Here is a 19,485-nt window from a genome sequence, read left to right on the forward strand (position 1 = left end):
TTCTATGGCTTATGACCAACACTGAGACGGTCATAGGTATTCTATGGCTTATGACCAACACTGAGACGGTCATAGGTATTCTATGGCTTATGACCAACACTGAGACGGTCATAGGTATTCTATGGCTTATGACCAACACTGAGACGGTCATAGGTATTCTATGGCTTATGACCAACACTGAGACGGTCATAGGTATTCTATGGCTTATGACCAACACTGAGACGGTCATAGGTATTCTATGGCTTATGACCAACACTGAGACGGTCATAGGTATTCTATGGCTTATGACCAACACTGAGACGGTCATAGGTATTCTATGGCTCATGACCAACACTGAGACGGTCATAGGTATTCTATGGCTCATGACCAACACTGAGACGGTCATAGGTATTCTATGGCTCATGACCGTCATAGTTATTCTATGGCTTATGACCAAAACTGAGACGGTCATAGTAATTCCATGGCTTATGACCAAAACTGAGACAGTCATAGTAATTCCATGGCTTATGACCAAAACTGAGACAGTCATAGTAATTCCATGGCTTATGGCCAAACTGAGACAGTCATAGTAATTCCATGGCATATGACCAACACTGAGACAGTCATAGTAATTCTATGGCTTATGACCAAAACTGAGACAGTCATAGTAATTCTATGGCTTATGACCAATACTGAGATGGTCATAATTATTCTATGACGTATGACCTAAACTTGGACGGTCATTCTTATTTTTATGACTTATAACCAAAACTGAGACAGTCATAGTTATTTTATTGCTGATGACCAAAACTGAGACAGTTCTAGTTATTCTAAGACTTATGACCAAAACTGAGACAGTCAAAGTTATTCTATGACTTGTGACCAATATTGAGACAGTCATATTTATTCTATGTCTTATGACCAAAACTGAGAGAGTCGTAGTTATTCTATGACTTATGACCAATTCTTATATGGTCATTTATTTTCTTTGACTTGTGACCAGGACATGAATCCCAAACACATTTTAAAGAATATAGCTTTTATTTCACAAACACAAAAATAATTTCTGAATCACATTTACATGTACTCGTATTACAGAAGATAGGTTTTAACAGACTGGAGCACATTTAAGTTGTCACCGTCAGTCTCATCTATTTTGTAGAATGCCTTGTTCTGTATACATGTATCACCGCCTCTTTTTGTAAAGGGTGCGTGGAGGGTAGAAATTTAATTCCTATATGAACCTGTCCCATTATTGAGTCCAAGCATTGCTTGCAGAAGTCGTAAGTCATGACGGGGAAAACCTAAATGTGCCCCTCTGTTTTTCCCTATGTCCTACGTGCCTCTGGGTATATCCAGCATTCATTTCCCTGTATTGCAATTATTTAAATATGAAAATAAAATAACATTTTTAAACATTAACAGAGACATATCGTTATCGTTTATATGAATTACTTTCAAGTAGGTTTTATGTAAAAAATAAGAAATACAGTTTTCCAAGTAGCTTAAGTTAAAAAGTTCAGTCAATAAATTGCAATTTGGTATTGTGAAAAATCATATAAATTAGCATCTATTGCTGTAGTTTGAAACCAAATACTTCATAAGCAACAATTATATTATACATTTTGGCGTATTAGAAGCACATCAAACATGGATTCCTATTCTAGCCCATATGGAATTCAATAACATTACAATACATCATGTAAATACCAAATGTGTGTTGTGCTGTATGATGCATGATCCTTCTACAGAAGTGTAATGAAAATTTCTAAGGTAAGTAACAACAACCTGTTTAGAAATAGCATCAGCAGGGTTGTACATAAAAAGTAAATGTACTCACCGGATAATTCATTCCCATGGTTTTATCATAGCAAAACTTGTAGGACTGGGGTGGTTCCTTTTGTGCTTATACTGGTTTACATCACAAAGACAAAGCGTGTTAACGTATAACTACTTTTAAATAAAAGTACAGTTAAAGGTGAAACATTTTGTTGTGAGTTATTATTCAAAAGGGCTTAAACATAACTGCTGAAGACCAAAGGTCAACCACAGATAAAATAAGATTGTCATTGGCTTGTTCGGGCATTTAATGCACACATAGAATAGTGTCATGACATTGGAACCAACAGCTTCCTTGACATAATGTTTGACTAACTACAATATTAAATTTTGCCTATAAAAACTAATGGCCAGTTGTACAGCTGTTTCATATCTACAATGAGTATTGTTGACCATTTTCATCCTATAAACTTGGTTCAGTAAAGCTAGGCAACTGGTCATTAATTAACATCGAAAAACTACCAAGTGTAAAGCATATAGAGCAAACATTTACATGACTTTGACCTTGTAGCAGATACAACGCATGGAATTCGAGCAGACATCGCAGTGACCTTGACCTTGCAGCAAATACAACGCATTGAACTCAAGCAAACAGCCCCATGACCTTGACCTTGCAGCAAATACAAAACATTGAACTCGAGCAAATATCCCTATGACCTTGACCTTGCAGCAAATACAACACATTAAATTCGAGCAAACATCTCAGTGACCTTGACCTTGCAGCAAATACAACACATCGAACTCGAGCAATTATTGCAGTGACCTTGACCTTGCAGCAAATGCATCACATCGAATTCGAGCGGATCTCCCTGTAGCAGCACAGGCAACATATTTAACTTGACCAATTTTTCGTGCGACCTTGACAGATGCAACACATTGAACTTGAGTACACATCCCAGTGACCTTGACCATCAAGCAGAAGCAGCACATTGAACTCGAGTACACATCCCAATGACCTTGACCTTGTAGCAGATGCGACACATTGAACTCGAGTTCACATCACAGGGACCTTGACCTTGCAGCAGATACTGCACATTGAACTCGAGTATGCATTCCAGTGACATTGACCTTGCAGCAGATGCGACACATTGAACTCGAGTACACATCCCAGTGACCTTGACCTTGCAGAAGATGCGACACATTGAGCTCGAGTTCACATCCCAGTGACCTTGACCTTGCAGCAGATGCGACACATTGGGCTCGAGTACACATCCCAGGGACCTTGACCTTGCAACAGATGAAACACATTGAACTCGAGTACACATCCCAGTGACCTTGACCTTGCAGCAGATGCAACACATTGAACTCCAGCAGACATCCCCATGACCTCGAAGTCACTTTAAGTTATGAAACAACTAGGACTTGTACAAGCAGTCTTTGGTGTATTGTGTTTGCAAAGAAAGCGTACAGTCGTTTTCACTCACAACTATGCTCAATGAGGTCAAGCAGTGACTTAACATCCGCCTTTCTAATAGCATATACCTACGTCTATAAGGAACAAAAGTGTTTCTTAGTGTTCAACCTGCTTTTTAACTATATGGATGCTTGCTATCGAAGTATACAACGCCAAATCCACAGAAACTTTCAGAATTATAACACAGGGATTGTTCTGGCGTTTGCACTGTCACCATTCATTGTGTTAACTATACAGAGGGTTTAAATCAATTTGAAAGCCAAAGGCAGTAGAGACTCGCCACGCCTGAAGCTGAACGTGATCAACAGCGACAACCGCAAAACTCACTGGATAATATTCGGAGAATTTTTGCTGGTTGCCATGACAATAGTGGTGGACACCGATGAGGCCTACAGTGCAGTGTATGGGATGCGACAGCAATTACTAAAACGTTTGTCGTTATAGAAACAGAAATATATACTAGGTCATGATTTGTATTTGGTCGTAATAAATCGTTATAGTATTTGTTTAAGAACATGGAATAGTGTAAATGTAATGGCGAACAATGAACCATGGATCTACCGTTTGGATTTTACAATAGCGCCATCAAAATATTCCATTAAAGAAGACCTTACATCTTAGTCTGTTAAACTTTGAAAAATAAACAAAACAACTAACTATAAAATGAAAACAGGCCGACATTTTATCCAATCTAATGATATTTTAGGAGGCGGGATTCATTATAATATTATAGACGTTTATAGAATGCATTCAACGCAAAAAATACGCACAGATGCAAAAATCAATTTTTGATAATCCCTCCGTGTGTGCATGTTTGGATAGACAATGTTTACATGCATGAAAGTATACTCATTTCTTGTTTCGCGTAATATAACGAACTTCATGTCTGCTCAATATGGCATAGTCTCAGATTACAGTTTCACAAAGGACAGCAATGTCGTGGTTAGTTCTTCCATAGGGCGACAAATCTTGGTGGGTTTACAAGGTGGTCAGTTCATTCTCGTCTTGAGGTCAAACATGTAGGTAAATAATGATGGCCTTAGGGTAGTAAATCTTGGTGGGTTTACAAGGTGGTCAGTTCTTTCTCAATATGTGGTCAAACATGTAGGAACATCGTGATGGCCTATGTGCAGTAAATATTGGTGGTTTTACAAGGTGGTCAGTTCTTTCTCAACTTGGGTCAAACATGTAGGAACATAGTGATAGCCTTAGGGCAGTAAATATTGGTGGGTTTACAAGGTGGTCAGTTCTTTCTCAATATGTGGTCAAACATGTAGGAACATAGTGATGGCCTTAGGGCAGTAAATATTGGTGGTTTTACAAGGTGGTCAGTTCTTTCTCAACTTGGGTCAAACATGTAGGAACATAGTGATGGCCTTAGGGCAGTACATCTTGGTGGGTTTACAAGGTGGTCAGTTCTTTCTCAATATGTGGTCAAACATGTAGGAACATAGTGATGGCCTATGTGCAGTAAATATTGGTGGTTTTACAAGGTGGTCAGTTCTTTCTCAACTTGGGTCAAACATGTAGGAACATAGTGATGGCCTTAGGGCAGTAAATCTTGGTGGGTTTACAAGGTTGTCAGTTCTTTCTCAACTTGAGATCAAACATGTAGGTACATAATGATGGCCTTAGGGCAGTAAATCTTGGTGGGTTTACATGGTGGTCAGTTCTTTCTCAACTTGAGATCAAACATGTAGGAACATAGTGATGGCCTTAGGGCAGTAAATCTTGGTGGGTTTACAAGGTTGTCAGTTCTTTCTCAACTTGAGATCAAACATGTAGGTACATAATGATGGCCTTAGGGCAGTAAATCTTGGTGGGTTTACATGGTGGTCAGTTCTTTCTCAATATGTGGTCAAACATGTAGGAACATAGTGATGGCCTTAGGGCAGTACATATTGGTGGTTTTACAAGGTGGTCAGTTCTTTCTCAACTTGAGTCAAACATGTAGGAACATAGTGATGGTAGGTACATAATGATGGTATTGGTGTATGATTTCAGCATGGACACAACACATGGTTATACAACATTCATAGAATCGGTTACAGATAGCAGCACGTGGAAATTAACCTTTGGTCCCCTAGCTTTACCGGTTTCACGAAGCACTAGGAGTCACGTTACACTAAATACAAATGACAAGATGTGTCAAGTCAACGTGGATTCATAACAGCACTTGTCAGTGTTCATTCACAAACAATTAAGAAAATCACAATAGCCAACGTCAGGCATGTACGCGTGTACGACATGTACACATCTCCGGGCAATCCCCGGGCACATCACACGAGCGCCACCTCGGCCGGCCTATCTGTGGAGCGGGTGCCACATGGCCATCGACTTTCGCTGGTTTTGCATCATGTCGTTCCAGTGTTTCCCCTCGCCGCCCGGCCGCGCCGGACCAATGGCACAGCTGCCCACAAACTCACCGTGACCTACAACACACAGAGCATGTCAGCAGGATACACATACCATTTAGGCTACATTAAACCGTACACGGGTATTTGCATAAAGGAGCCTCCTCGATTCTTAAAGGGACTCATTTATAGGATCAGATACAATATCTTTTGTTTCGTTTGAAATGTGAACAAAATACCTTTTAAAGTTATTACTTAAAAGAATGACAAAAATGCTGTATTTTGCCGAAAAGCGTTGGTGATGCTTAATTGCAATTTGAATTATATTACTCTTGGGTTTATAAACTTCGGTTCAAATGATTATCAGTCGGCTGCTGTTTCCTGTGGTAACAAGGATTATTTTGTCTTACATAAATTGAAGAACGTTAAAACCTACCAACCAAACAAAGCATTGCCATACCTATGAGGTCATTGTGCACCACGTGACACTCGAGGACGATCTTAGGGAGGAGCTCGGCGGGGATGTTGAAGGACAGAGCCTCGTTCCAGACCGGGTTGTGCGTACCCTTCTTCACGCTCGTCTTCTTTCGCTTCACCTTCTTGCCCTCCACAACGAGTGTGATCCGCACGAAGGGATCTGTATATAGAACAAATAGCAGTAATGTAAAACTGAAAGGTGTGGCAATGGGCCGCCCATGCTTTGATATTGTTAATAATACAATTAAACAAACATGGACAAGCCCAGTAGTCGGAAAAATACTCTCTAGTCCACTTGCTGGGTTAAATCCAGTATTGGTGTCCGTCTGAGACCCCCATGGTCGAACCCACAATGTCGTGGATGAGAGGAGGATACCTGCACATCTAAACCCAGAGATATGGCATGCTATGATGAAATATACTCTCAAAATAATAATAATAATAGTTTATTGTGATTCACACATACAGGTCGCAAACACACGTCGGTATGATACATTTTTTGTGCGGGGAGGCAGACACACTGGGTGCGGGGAGGCAGACACACTGGGGTACGGGGAGGCAGACACACTGGGGTACGGGGAGGCAGACACACTGGGGTGCGGGGAGGCAGACACACTGGGTGCGGAGAGGCAAACACACTGGGGTGCGGGGAGGCAGACACACTGGGGTGCGGGGAGGCAGACACACTAGGGTGCGGAGAGGCAGACACACTGGGGTGCGGAGAGGCAGACACACTGGGGTGCGGAGAGGCAGACACACTGGGTGCGGAGAGGCAGACACACTGGGGTGCGGGGAGGCAGACACACTGGGGTACGGGGAGGCAGACACACTGGGGTGCGGGGAGGCAGACACACTGGGTGCGGAGAGGCAAACACACTGGGGTGCGGGGAGGCAGACACACTGGGGTGCGGGGAGGCAGACACACTAGGGTGCGGAGAGGCAGACACACTGGGGTGCGGAGAGGCAGACACACTGGGGTGCGGAGAGGCAGACACACTGGGTGCGGAGAGGCAGACACACTGGGGTGCAGGGAGGCAGACACACTGGGGTGCGGGGAGGCAGACACACTGGGGTGCGGAGAGGCAGACACACTGGGGTGCGGAGAGGCAGACACACTGGGGTGCGGGGAGGCAGACACACTGGGGTGCGGAGAGGCAGACACACTGGGGTGCGGGGAGGCAGACACACTGGGGTGCGGGGAGGCAGACACACTGGGGTGCGGGGAGGCAGACACACTCGGGGGTGTTTAATTATTGGCACCGGTTGATTCCCAACACGCAAAATTTTAACGAAATAGAGTTGCCCGATTTAAAAATCCTCGTCCAAATGGATTCTTGCTCATTTAACTGATGACAAGCTGAACTATGTACCACCATCCTACGTTTTGGGTAGATTATAATTAAGAGGCCGAAGGTATCCTTTTTATGTTTCTATGCTAATAAATAGGACCCCGCCACATACCTGATGATGTTGTGGTTGTGGGCACTCGGAGTTCTTTGGCCTTCATCACGACCACAGTGAGCCGCTCCGCCGTGGGCAGGTAACTTAGGGACAACAGGATCTCGCCAATCTCAGCCACCTCCTTCATAAACAGAAGGGACAGTTCAAGGTCGAACGGGTACATGGTACAATTGTGGGTAATACCGATACCAGTTTAAATAAAGATAGTGCATGCATGCATTTTTATTTTTCGAATATTTTGAAAAGCTGAATTTGGTTTTTGGTAAAATTTGATTAATCTAATTGGATGTATGCTCTCATAATATGTGGAGGGTGTACTACTTGGTTGCTAACAGGGACCATTAACAATCCTACTCACAGGTTGCTACGCTTATATGCTATTAGTAATTTCTAAATATGTTACCGAATGCGTTGAAATCTACTGACACTCTAATAATTTAAACACATACAAATCTTTGTTTTGTATTTTGTTTGCCAGAATTGCCCCCACCAGGGTTATGTGGAGTAAGGACTCAGACCCAAATCACGCCTAAAACAATGGCTTACACGTTTGTACAGTGTTCGAAACTTCATAATATCCAGGGCCGATTGTTCAGATTTTCTTAACGTTAACAACGTTGCTAGCGACATCGTTGTTAACTATTAAAGGTGAAATATCTAAATTAAATGAGCACAGCTGAAACATATGTATTAACATATGAAAGAAGTGCTTAAGCTCACAAGTGAAACTATGAATCATCCACAGTAGTAAAGATATGAAATATAACAACTTTAAGGATGACGATTTTAACTTTAACAAGGGTTTGAACAATCGGCCCATTACTAGTATATATTAACTGCCGCGCCATGGGGGCGAGGTTACCGGTTGTTGTTTTTGGACGTCACACCACATCTCGACGCTGTTGGAGGTTTCTACCCGGGATAGGTCCACCCGAACCTCCCCGACGTGCTTGTGGCGGGAAAACTTGTCATAGTCAAACACTGAGAACACCAAAGTCGACTCCTGATAAGGAAATAAAAGCATTTCATTCCATAAGTATGTCAAAGAATCTACCAGTTATCCGGGCCGGTAAGCTCACTTGGTAGAGAACCTGGCTTGCAAGCAGGGCTGGCCACATTATTTGCCTGTGACGGCACAAAAATTAAACACATATTCTCACCATCCAACCCCATGGATACAACAAAAACAACATTGCTCTTCCGCCCGGTCGTTAATATGTGTGAGCATTATGAAATACTTTTATGACACTGTTTCTTCATCCAATAGATCCTGTAGCTGCATTCATCCTGTTTATGCTTAATGCTAACATTTTTAGCTCGATTGTGCAGACAGTTCAAAACTACATATAATATGAATTCCTCTCCAGTTCATTTGCGGGGTTGAATCCAGCACTGGCGTCCTTTTGAGAGGCCATGAAAAGTACTCCTAGCTGGGATCGTACCAACAACCCCTTGGGTGAGAGATGAACACCTATACCAGTAGACTACTATCACACTGGTTTGGAACGTACCCACAACCTCATGGGTGAGAGATGAACACCTATACCACTATACCATTTTCATCAGCTATGATCTAAAAAGCGTTTACGCTAAAAACATTTTCCAATATGCTCAAACCTTTTCAACTAACTAGTATTAATACCTTGATGTCATCATATGTGGTTGGAAACTTGAAGTACTCATTGTAGAAGGGGTTGGCCGTCTTTCGCTTGACGGATGACTGGCGGACCCGCTCGTCCACGGTCGGCTCCAGGCTCACCCGGATGTAGGGGTCACCGGCGCTCACGTCCGCCTCCACGCGCTCCGACGGCGGTAGGTCCTGGGCTGCAAAACACATACATTTTCGTGTATTAAATACAGAAGTGGACTAAATATATAAAAGTATTTAAACCTTTTTACAAATACAATAGGCAACTTGCGTATACGAACACATACAAAACAAATATAGATAATCAAGAGTGACGTAAACCTTCTCAATACTACATCCGTATACTTGTTTATAACAGTGAAAAGTATTCTTTGAATGAAAACGTAACATTTTCGCTACGTACGGTAAATACAGTTACGTAACATTTTCACTACGTACGGTAAATACAGTAACGTAACATTTTCACTACGTGCGGTAAATAAAGTTACGTAACATTTTCACTACGTACGGTAAATACAGCAGTGGACTTATTATAATTAATGCATGACGAGCAAATGTCCGTTTCAATGAAATCTGAATAGTTGGCGTGTAGAGACGTGCTATCTTGATAGAACGAGAAGCGCTCAAATAAGTGGTTGCAGCACCGGCGCGTTCCCGTTATAGCTTGTGTATTGGCAGAAATGTCTAAATTAGTCCATCAACGTATTCCCCCTTGGCACCTCACACGTTTGTAGCCGTGAAATCCAGCCGCCTAATAAAGCCTTTAAAAAGCTCCTTCGATGTGGTGTTTAAATACTGGTATAAGACACTTCCAACGGCACTGCGTGTCTCGAAACGACGTCGCGTAAAATCTTGGTCTGGGGGTTCAATCAAAAGCCACATTTCAAGAGGTTCGGGCTCTGTAGTGGATGGTGCAAACTTTAGAGATTGTTCTGTTGCAAATATTCTGAAATGGATGCATTATCGTGCAACAGCTTGAAATCCGGTACCTTCCGGTACGTTGGCCCTTGGTGTTTAAGTTGTAAATAATATTTAGTGGTCACTAACATAAGAGATAGCATGATCCCCATGAAAATATGCCACTCGGTCTACAATCTCGTCACTGTCAGTAAAATAGAGCGTGCATAGCTATCATAGGACGCTCGTTATTTTCACCCACCCAAATGTTGATATTTTCTTTACTGCGGGCTCTAAACAATAAGGACCGTGTTTCATCGCCCGTATATTTAATTTAAGCGTTCAATGTCAGCGCCATTTCGATACGTTCTGACTGTTCTGGGGTCAACATGTTTGGTATCAAGCGTACTCAAACCTTGCCCATTTCCAAGTTGTCCTTAAAAATCAAATACATCGCTGACGAGTTCAAACGCTTAGTATACATAATAATGGAAAATCAACCATAATACACTGTCTATAATTCTTAAGTTGGCGTATGAAAGGACAACTATGAAACATGGCATATAGAAAGTCAACCATGAGGCTATGCACATGGAAATTCAACCATGAAGTTTAGCAAATGGAAAGTCAACCATGAAGTTTGGCACATTGGAAGTCAACCGTGAAGTTTGACCCATGGAAAGTCAACCATGAAGTTTGGCACATTGGAAGTCAAACATGAAGTTTGGCCCATGGAAAGTCAACCATGAAGATTGGCACATGAAAAGTCAACCATGAAATTTGCAACATGGGAAGTCAACCATTGAGTTTGGCACATTGAAAGTCAATCATAAAATTTGGCACATGAAAATTCAACCATTACGTTTGGCACATGTAGAGTCAACCATTAAGTTTGGCACGTGGAGAGTCAAACACTATGTTTGTCACATTGAAAATCAACCATTAAGTTTGGCACATGGAAAGTCAACCATTTGCTTTGGCACATGGAAAGTCAACCATTAGGTTTGGCACATGGAAGGCAACCAAGAAAAGTCAACTCTCTGTCGCTAAGTCTATGATTGGCTTATAAAACATTCACCTGATGGCTTTGCACTTTTGTATAATGGTATCTCAATCACCTAATGTACTATTCTAATAGGTATACATAACTGAATAGTCAGTAGCTGTATTCACTACAAGAATGAGATAATAACCAACCCCATAGTCAATGACCGTAATTAACAGTGCAGGTTCCTGCTGTGTGGCGATTGTTTTGAGTTTCTTGCCTAAGCCCTCAATAACTATATCTTTATGATATGCAAATGGACTTCCCCAGTAATATTTGGAGTTATGAAAGGTTAAGTCGCGTAATTGCACTCACACTAATCGATATGCAAATCCAAATGCCCAATATGCAAGTGACATCAATTTCCTGAATGCCTATTTGAACCATTCGTTATACACACCATACTACAAGCAGCAATTACTTTATAGCACTTAAGAAACCTCTGCTCCAAATATAGCCCCAGCATTTATTGCTGTTTTAAAATCGACAGAGCGTTTGTGCAAAGCAACAATTAACTGGTACATTGCAGTTATTTCTGGTTTCCTAATAATAAAGCATAATGAATGATCAGTTCAAAACAATTTTGAGCGGCCATTTGTTACAAATGTATATTGATGTAATTACTTTATTATTTCGGGCAGATGAGAAATCAAGGCGCTTAAAGCGTTGAAAGGCTGTCGGCTTGCTATGTGTTGTGAGTGTTGTCATGTAATGCCGAATGGAATGGAAAGTGTGCGAAAAGTTATCAGTTTGTCTCAGAAATTTCAGCTCAGATCCTTGAGCAAGATGCATATGCATATTTATGAGCCATTGATATAAATATGTGCATTTTATCCACAAATGACAGGTTAATGCCAATATTTATATATATCAATACGTACAGGGACTAGTGCGTGGGTGATTCAATCCCGAGGAATTTTGCGCCAGGATCCTGTCATTGTAGAAAGAGACTTCAAACACTTACTTCATTAACATGTTCAATGTGTTCGGTTTGATGCATTTGATTTGCCGGGCATAGCATATTATATGCGACTCATGTTTGAAGTGTAGAGTAGATTTCTACGGTATGTATTGAAATACTAATAAGAATAAATGCTTTATCCGTGACAGTTTATGAAATAAGGCTTCATATGCAATTGAGTATTTATTTACAATATGCCTTTGTCATTAATTGGCCAGGATATTTCACATATTTAATTAGTATTCCATCGTTGTCTTAAATGAGTATCAGCATAAACAATCTGAAACTATTTCCGAAGGAATTCAAGAGCATGTATATGTACTATTTCAAGATGTTAATGACCTATTTGTTTTCACACAAACAAATGTTTTGTTTTGTTTTTCGTTTTTGACTCGCCATAGTCAATTTCGTGAATGATTTCATCGATCATTGACCGAATGCACACAGTCTGTTATGATCTACGATGTCACCGATAATTCTCTCTCTGGTATCGCTGGTTTTAAACAAATGGTTAAACGGTTTGATTTCGCTTCAAAAACATGTATTCCGCCTCATTCTCGCCCAATTTGACTTCTTTTGTGTATTCTACTTTTCATGTTGTATTTTGTTACTCGTCGATTATGCGGCTTTTTCGCACTTTTTTAAACGAACAACAGTTTATGAATATTCATTATAGCGATACCTTAGTAGCAAATCATGCATCACGCACTTCCGTAGCTATTAGAGCAGATTGGTTATGTAAATAAGGTTGTTGGCCACCGCAGTTCTAACAGCGCTGTGGTTGATACGCCGCTGTTTCCGTTTCTGGACAACAAACATTTCCGAGCTTTCCCTGTCCTGGTAGTAACATCATTTTCTCTTCATGTATGGAGCAGAAAATCATGGGATTACGTGGCTCGGGTTGACGACGACAATATTCACTTGTTGCTGTCCGCGGGGATTAAGGCGGCCGTGTATCTGATGGCCTACCGGGTGAAAGGCGACAGGAGCCCATCAAGAGCAGCCAATATATTTCACCGATATTCCCATGCCGACAGTTGATTAAGCTTTTTCAAGGCAATGGAAAAAAATCTTACTAGAAGAGGCAAGCTCGAAAGATGACTGATAATTTATTGTTTTTATTTACATAACGTAACAGTTTACTATTAAATGCATGTGCAACTAGTCGTCATTTATTGCAGTAAACTATAAGAATGAATTCCGTGTACAATTCCGATATCGCTGACACTGTAATAAACACTATCAAAAACTTAATTTTCCACAACGGATATTGAACCCAATCAATACATTTTGTCGTTTAAACGTCATGCTTCTGATTATCATGTGTGACTTCTAGCAGTCACAACAAACATTGCTTTGTGAATGTGCCCTCATCTCAAAGTTGAAACGACTGATATGAAGGCTATAATTAAATATCTAATTGGAATTGCAACCCTTCCTGGGTATTGCCTTCACCTGCAGTCAATTGTATAAAACTGATTATCTTTTCGGTTTGGTCAAAGTTATCCGAAATTGTTATTCATTGATAATTAATTAATTATCTATCCAAGACTAAAGTAATTACCAACCAAATCACTTAAATATAATAAAAAAAAACTTAACCAAGATAACATAACCAAGTTTTATACAAATCGCTGAAAAAATATTTTAACGTACCCTAAATTAATTTCCAGTGATAATTTTGATACGATGTCGATGACCCATGGCCATTTTTCATAACAACAACCTCGGATGTATATGGACGCTTTACAGTGTCAGAAATATATACATTTAACTACACTGCAAGTAGATCGCGTAGTAATTTAAATTTAGCAGGTAAACTTAGTGACTAAACTCTTGGGAATCTTAATTATTTATGCAATTAAACCCTTCACTGACAATCAATTCAACAAAACACACATTAAAAACTGTACAATTAATTAACACTGTTACATAAAAAGTACGAATAATTCTACTGAAGTACCGGCATACATCCGAGGTTGTTTTCGATTGAAAAAGGCCGAGGTGTTCCGCATGGTCCATGAGCTTGACTCACACTGAACGCAACGAACACTCATTTTCTTTTTCAATATAATTATCATCACAATACCTCATCCCTCACAGTGTTTTGGACCGAGTCCTTGACTTAAACTCTGTAATCTCTCAAAAAGCAAACATATTCTGTTTTAAACATTTCTTCTATTGATCAAATGTTATGAAGAATCCTATCTGTTTATATTCACCCTGCTCCCAAAACAATACGCTGAAACCGATTGTTTACCAACCCATCCAATGGTAATGTGTATGCATCTAACGTAAACTAGGGGACGCGTACCTTCAATTAGGTGGGCGACGAGGTCTGAGGTCCGGAAGTCGTACTTCAGGCGGATGTGAAGACGGCCGTAACATCGGTCCAAGGAGGACTGCTGTAGCACCGCGTCCTTCCGGGGGTACAGGTCCGGGCGGATAGCACCTAGCAGAAAGAAACCATTTTATACATATATAATATAATTATATATATAAACTACGCGAACATAAATGTTAATGATGTGGTTCCAAACGTTTAGCTATGTAGTCTTACATCGTGTAATATGATTACCAAACATATTTAGATTGGCCAAATAGAACATGCTTACCAAAGGACGGATCGAACACATAGCTGTCCACGCTGGTGTCGCTACGAGCGCTGATGCTGCTCGTGTCTTCAGTCCCTGTGAGCGGGTCGCTCCGGATGCTGGCACGTGACACCGTGGAGATGGAACCACGGGACGAGATAGACGTCGACCGCGGCTGAACGCGCTGATGCTCCTTCGTGATCTGCACATCCTGAAGTGAAACAAAGGTACATTTGTTGAAAATTTACAAATTTAGCGTGTTTTTTTTATTGTATTAGCTTTGACAATATCCTGTCATATACTAAAAATGTAAGCAAAACTTCAGCTCGGCTGCATACCAAGTGACCGGAACATAGTAGATGGGAAACGAACATCAAGACATGCTACGCTAGGCCTCAAAGGGACTCGCTAATGTTTTTGGACTATTTTCTCCCCGGCAATGCATCTGAAAATCTTACTTTTCGCTCTTTGATTCCGAAATTGCATAAACATAAACAATTAAAGTATATATATTTGTATTCTGGTTGTATTGGGGAGGGAACCAACGCCGGTACAGCCATGAACAAAAAATAGAAAAATGACGCCATCACCACTCGGCCAAAATGACTGATACAAGAGCTAATATATAATTTAATCTTGATCGAATACATTGGAAGCATCACGTGGTAATATCCATAAAATAATTTGCTAAAATGCTTTACTAGCGGTATTCAAAAGTGGTGTCTTCAAAGAAAGAAAATGAACGAATGTCAACATTTGTCTCAGCTGTCAGTATTTTAGATTTGAAAATTCTAATAATTTGCCAAACATAATTGCGTAATATTCTTTTTCGTAAAAAGTGCATTTGACAAACCATGAGCGAGTCTCTTTTTAAGGTTTCTCATATAAAAGCATGTACATGCTGGATGCCTGCATGGTGACACCATATTAGCTTGGTGCCATATGGAAGCGTTAGATGTATTATACTGTAACGTGCGACACCAACCAAGCCCAACAGATCCCTTCAGAGAAAAGCATGCTCGACCCTGAAGGGGTCCGCTGGTCTTTATATACAGTTAATTCTCAATCCATACAGAACCCAGGCTTTGCTAATTTGCATATTACCAACCAAGTTAACATACGTACTATGAACGTACTTCCGTCTATAACGGAATGTTATTCTATGAACGCACATCTGCCGCCTACAGCGGACCGTTACACTAATCCGCCGCCTACAGCGGGCCGTTACAATACCAACACATTTTACACATAAACAAACAGTTGCCAAGTTAAGCTTATTTGTAAACCAGTTACCTCAAATATATATAATGAATGTACCCTATTTTTGTTTATCACATTAACTGGCAGCAATTTAAAGTTGCAGCGAACGGAGACACTAGTCTGAAGGCGCATGTTTAAATGAATAACTTTATATAGACAGGAAATGGCAAACGCACTATAAATCAAATGCCTTCAATCAATACCGAGAAATATTTACAGAAATCAGAAATATTTTGTATGTCGATATGATTTATGATTCGGTACAAGAACCATCAACGGGATGAGAGGCTGAGTATTCATATAAAAGAGTGATGAATATCGTCTAGTTAGACCCGTTCGACGCCGCCACATAACATCTGACTGCTCGTGTGTGCCCGTAAACAAAATTTGACCTTCGACTACCGCCGGAGTCTTTTCTAAAATGAAAATAATTAAGATTTGGATGCGTCTGAGTAACAATTTGTCGCACATGTTGGACATAACTTTATCTGTTTACACTGTGATACGGCAGATGGAGATCGGTCGATGCTAATCGTTTAATTTATATCAACTTTATTTTGCCCGATTGTGAAGACGGCTCACTTCTTATATGAATCTCCCTCGACATTGTCTCCTGGGTAAGAAACCATTACTGTCCTTTCTTGAGATGCCATGATTAAGTACTCCTGTTGGGGATCGGACCAACCACCTCATGGATAGACGCGGATACGTATACCACTAGACCACACTCACCCTAATGCTTAATGTGTGACATAATAAGGCCGTCGATTTCCGCAAAGAGGCAAGATGCTACGAGTATAAAAAGGCCCATGAGTTCCACAAGGAGGCAAGATGCTACGAGCAAATCAAAATCTTCGAGTTCTATAACGAGGCAACGTGTCGCGTATATAACAAGACCCTCGACTTCCACAACATGGTAAAGTGTTGCGTATATAATCCGGCCCTCGAGCTCGGCAACGAGGCAAAGTGTCGCGTATATAACACGGCCCTCGAGATCCACAAGGAGGCAAGACGTCACGAGTTTAATAAGAACCTCGACTTCCACAAGGAGGCAAGATGTCACGAGTTTAACAAGAACCTCGACTTCTACAAGGAGTGGTGGTGTTAGTAGTTTATACTCCGGGTCCCGGCGTGAGCACATTGAAGGGTCCCAGAGTGACAGTTCAACCACCGCACACCTATCCTGGGCGGTGAACCAGTACTAGGTGCCTTCACTTCTGCAAGGAACTGACAACTTCTGTACATGCCAGGGGCAGCGGTACAGTGCGAATGGTCGTAGAAAGGATTTCATAACCAATCACAACAGAAGTGACCTGGTCCGCCCGGGAATCGAACCCGGGTTGTCCGATTAACAGTCCAACGCTCTACCGACTGAGCTAACCGGGAGGAGGCAAGATGTCACGAATTTAACAAGAACCTCGACTTCCACAAGGAGGCAAGATGTCACGAATTTAACAAGAACCTCGACTTCCACAAGGAGGCAAGATGTCACGAATTTAACAAGAACCTCGACTTCCACAAGGAGGCAAGATGTCACGAATTTAACAAGAACCTCGACTTCCACAAGGAGGCAAGATGTCACGAGTTTAACAAGAACCTCGACTTCCACAAGGAGGCAAGATGTCACGTGTACAACAAGAACCTCGACTTCCACAAGGAGGCAAGATGTCACGAGTTTAACAAGAACCTCGACTTCCACAAGGAAACACGGTGTCGCGTATATCACAAGGCCCTTGAGTTCCGCAAGGAAACAAGATGCAATGTATACAACAAGGGCCTCGAAGACTGAAATGTGTTAACTGGACAAAGTGTGTGATATTTATTTGTTATATATTTGTTAGTTTGTGTATAAGTTAGACGTTAAAGGTATTTCACAACACAAATTGTGTATATATAATATCATTTCATTGCTTTGTGACCAAGGAAAGAACTATAGTCGAGAACCCTAAAATGGACATTCTCCCTCGCAAATTTGTTTTAATGGGGACGTGAGAAGGTGTGTTTGGCACTACGTGTTAGTTTATGCCCTATGGTTTCAGCCAATCAGGGGCGCTAGACATTTTTAATGTTCAGTTTCTTATTTGTGAAGAGTCGTTACTTATTAATGAAGAAGAATCTTCATGATTAGGTAAATTGCTATAACAGCGCCTACTGCAAATGCAAAGGCACATTCTCAGTGTCAAGCTGATTTAAATGACGTCACAATATCTTCCAGTGATTGACAGGTCATTTTGACAGGCGTACGGCTTAATTTAAAAGCTGATGCAATTTGAGAGGGGTTTTCTAAAATTAACATTTTTTAAAAATTTTGTTCAGGCCCTGGCCTTTAGTGCCTACATAGAGCTAGCTACGCCATTGGCTATACGCGGGCAAAAATTGAACACTATTACATCTAACCATCTCTGGTGTACCTACTGCTGGCACCACGAGAAAACTGTAGAACACGTGTATCTGTATTACAACCATGCAATATCACTCCTGATAAAAAAATTTGAATATCTCAAAGCAGACTAAATATACATGCAAAGAAATGGAAAACATCAACATCAATATGTTTATGTTGTAAAGTGAAATAAAACAACATCTGTCGCTTCTGGGTGAAATCTGCGTTTTCAAGAAAATCTGCAGAGATATTATACATTAGAAAGGCAACAAGGCAAGACACGCGGCACGTATATGTATGTAGTAAACATGCAGCAGTGAGGATCCTACTCTAAAATTCCACAACGTTTAACTTCAATTAAATCTCCAACAACAACAACAACAACAACAACAACAAAAATATGTGTATAACGTCCATTCACAAGACATACTGACAGGGGACCAGAAGTCGGTACTTTCGCTCTGGACTTCAGTCTGCGCGCGTCGTAGGCACTTCCGCTTCAGTTTGCCAACTGTGGTTGCTAACTCCATGGCCAGATGGCTGGAGGATCGACCGGGGCCGTGAGTGACCTCGTGCTACTTCACGGTTTCCGCTACGAGGGACACTTGTAATTATGATTGTTTTATTTATAATAAACAGGTTTTGGATTCTCAGGCTTTAATTCTCATTACTTGAAGTTTCTCTCAGATGTAAAACTGATAACAAAGCTTCAATTTTGGAATTTAAATTCATTAGAATGTTTCTGATGGTGTCAATCTTCAGTTAGATTATAATTCCAATCTAATATCATTGTGATTCCTCTCAGTGGTGTAAACATGCACAACCAGCATCAGTGTCACAAACACAAATTGGCGCCGTCACGTGACGCACTTGTAAACCATTGATTAGATTTACCGTCTAAGGCAACAGAAAAATCCAATTTGAACAACAGTCCACGTTGTGAATAAAGACCTTCATGTAAGCACTCCCGATATAATGTGAAAAAATCTAGCATCTCCCTTCTAGAAATTCACCGTCGCTGTATTATCCAACTTCAGAGGTCTGGGCAGCAGTAAATCCACAGACAATGATACGTATATTTCACTTTTGCGTTGAGGAAAACCAGGACCAATACTTCCATATGAAGAATGTTTAATTAGACGTCAGATAGCAGCCCGATATTAGCGGCGGGGT

General features: G+C 40.9%; 1 protein-coding gene across 3 annotated transcripts in view; it reads right to left on the reverse strand.

Moving 5' to 3' along the window:
- Positions 1–1,007: 1,007 nt before the first annotated feature.
- Positions 1,008–19,485, reverse strand: part of LOC128236736 (synaptotagmin-6-like) — a 61,274-nt gene continuing 42,796 nt past the window's right edge. For all 3 annotated transcript variants that reach the window (XM_052951816.1, XM_052951817.1, XM_052951818.1), the window contains 7 exons: positions 14,691–14,880; positions 14,390–14,527; positions 9,167–9,348; positions 8,387–8,527; positions 7,525–7,645; positions 6,047–6,223; positions 1,008–5,664 (listed from right to left, as the gene is read on the reverse strand). In XM_052951816.1, the coding sequence (XP_052807776.1) occupies positions 5,537–5,664; positions 6,047–6,223; positions 7,525–7,645; positions 8,387–8,527; positions 9,167–9,348; positions 14,390–14,527; positions 14,691–14,880 (1,077 nt within the window). In that variant the 3' untranslated portion in view covers positions 1,008–5,536. The remainder of the gene's footprint in view (positions 5,665–6,046; positions 6,224–7,524; positions 7,646–8,386; positions 8,528–9,166; positions 9,349–14,389; positions 14,528–14,690; positions 14,881–19,485) is intronic.

The sequence above is a fragment of the Mya arenaria genome, chromosome 6, assembly GCF_026914265.1.
Source record: "Mya arenaria isolate MELC-2E11 chromosome 6, ASM2691426v1".
In the NCBI taxonomy this organism is placed as follows: domain Eukaryota; kingdom Metazoa; phylum Mollusca; class Bivalvia; order Myida; family Myidae; genus Mya; species Mya arenaria.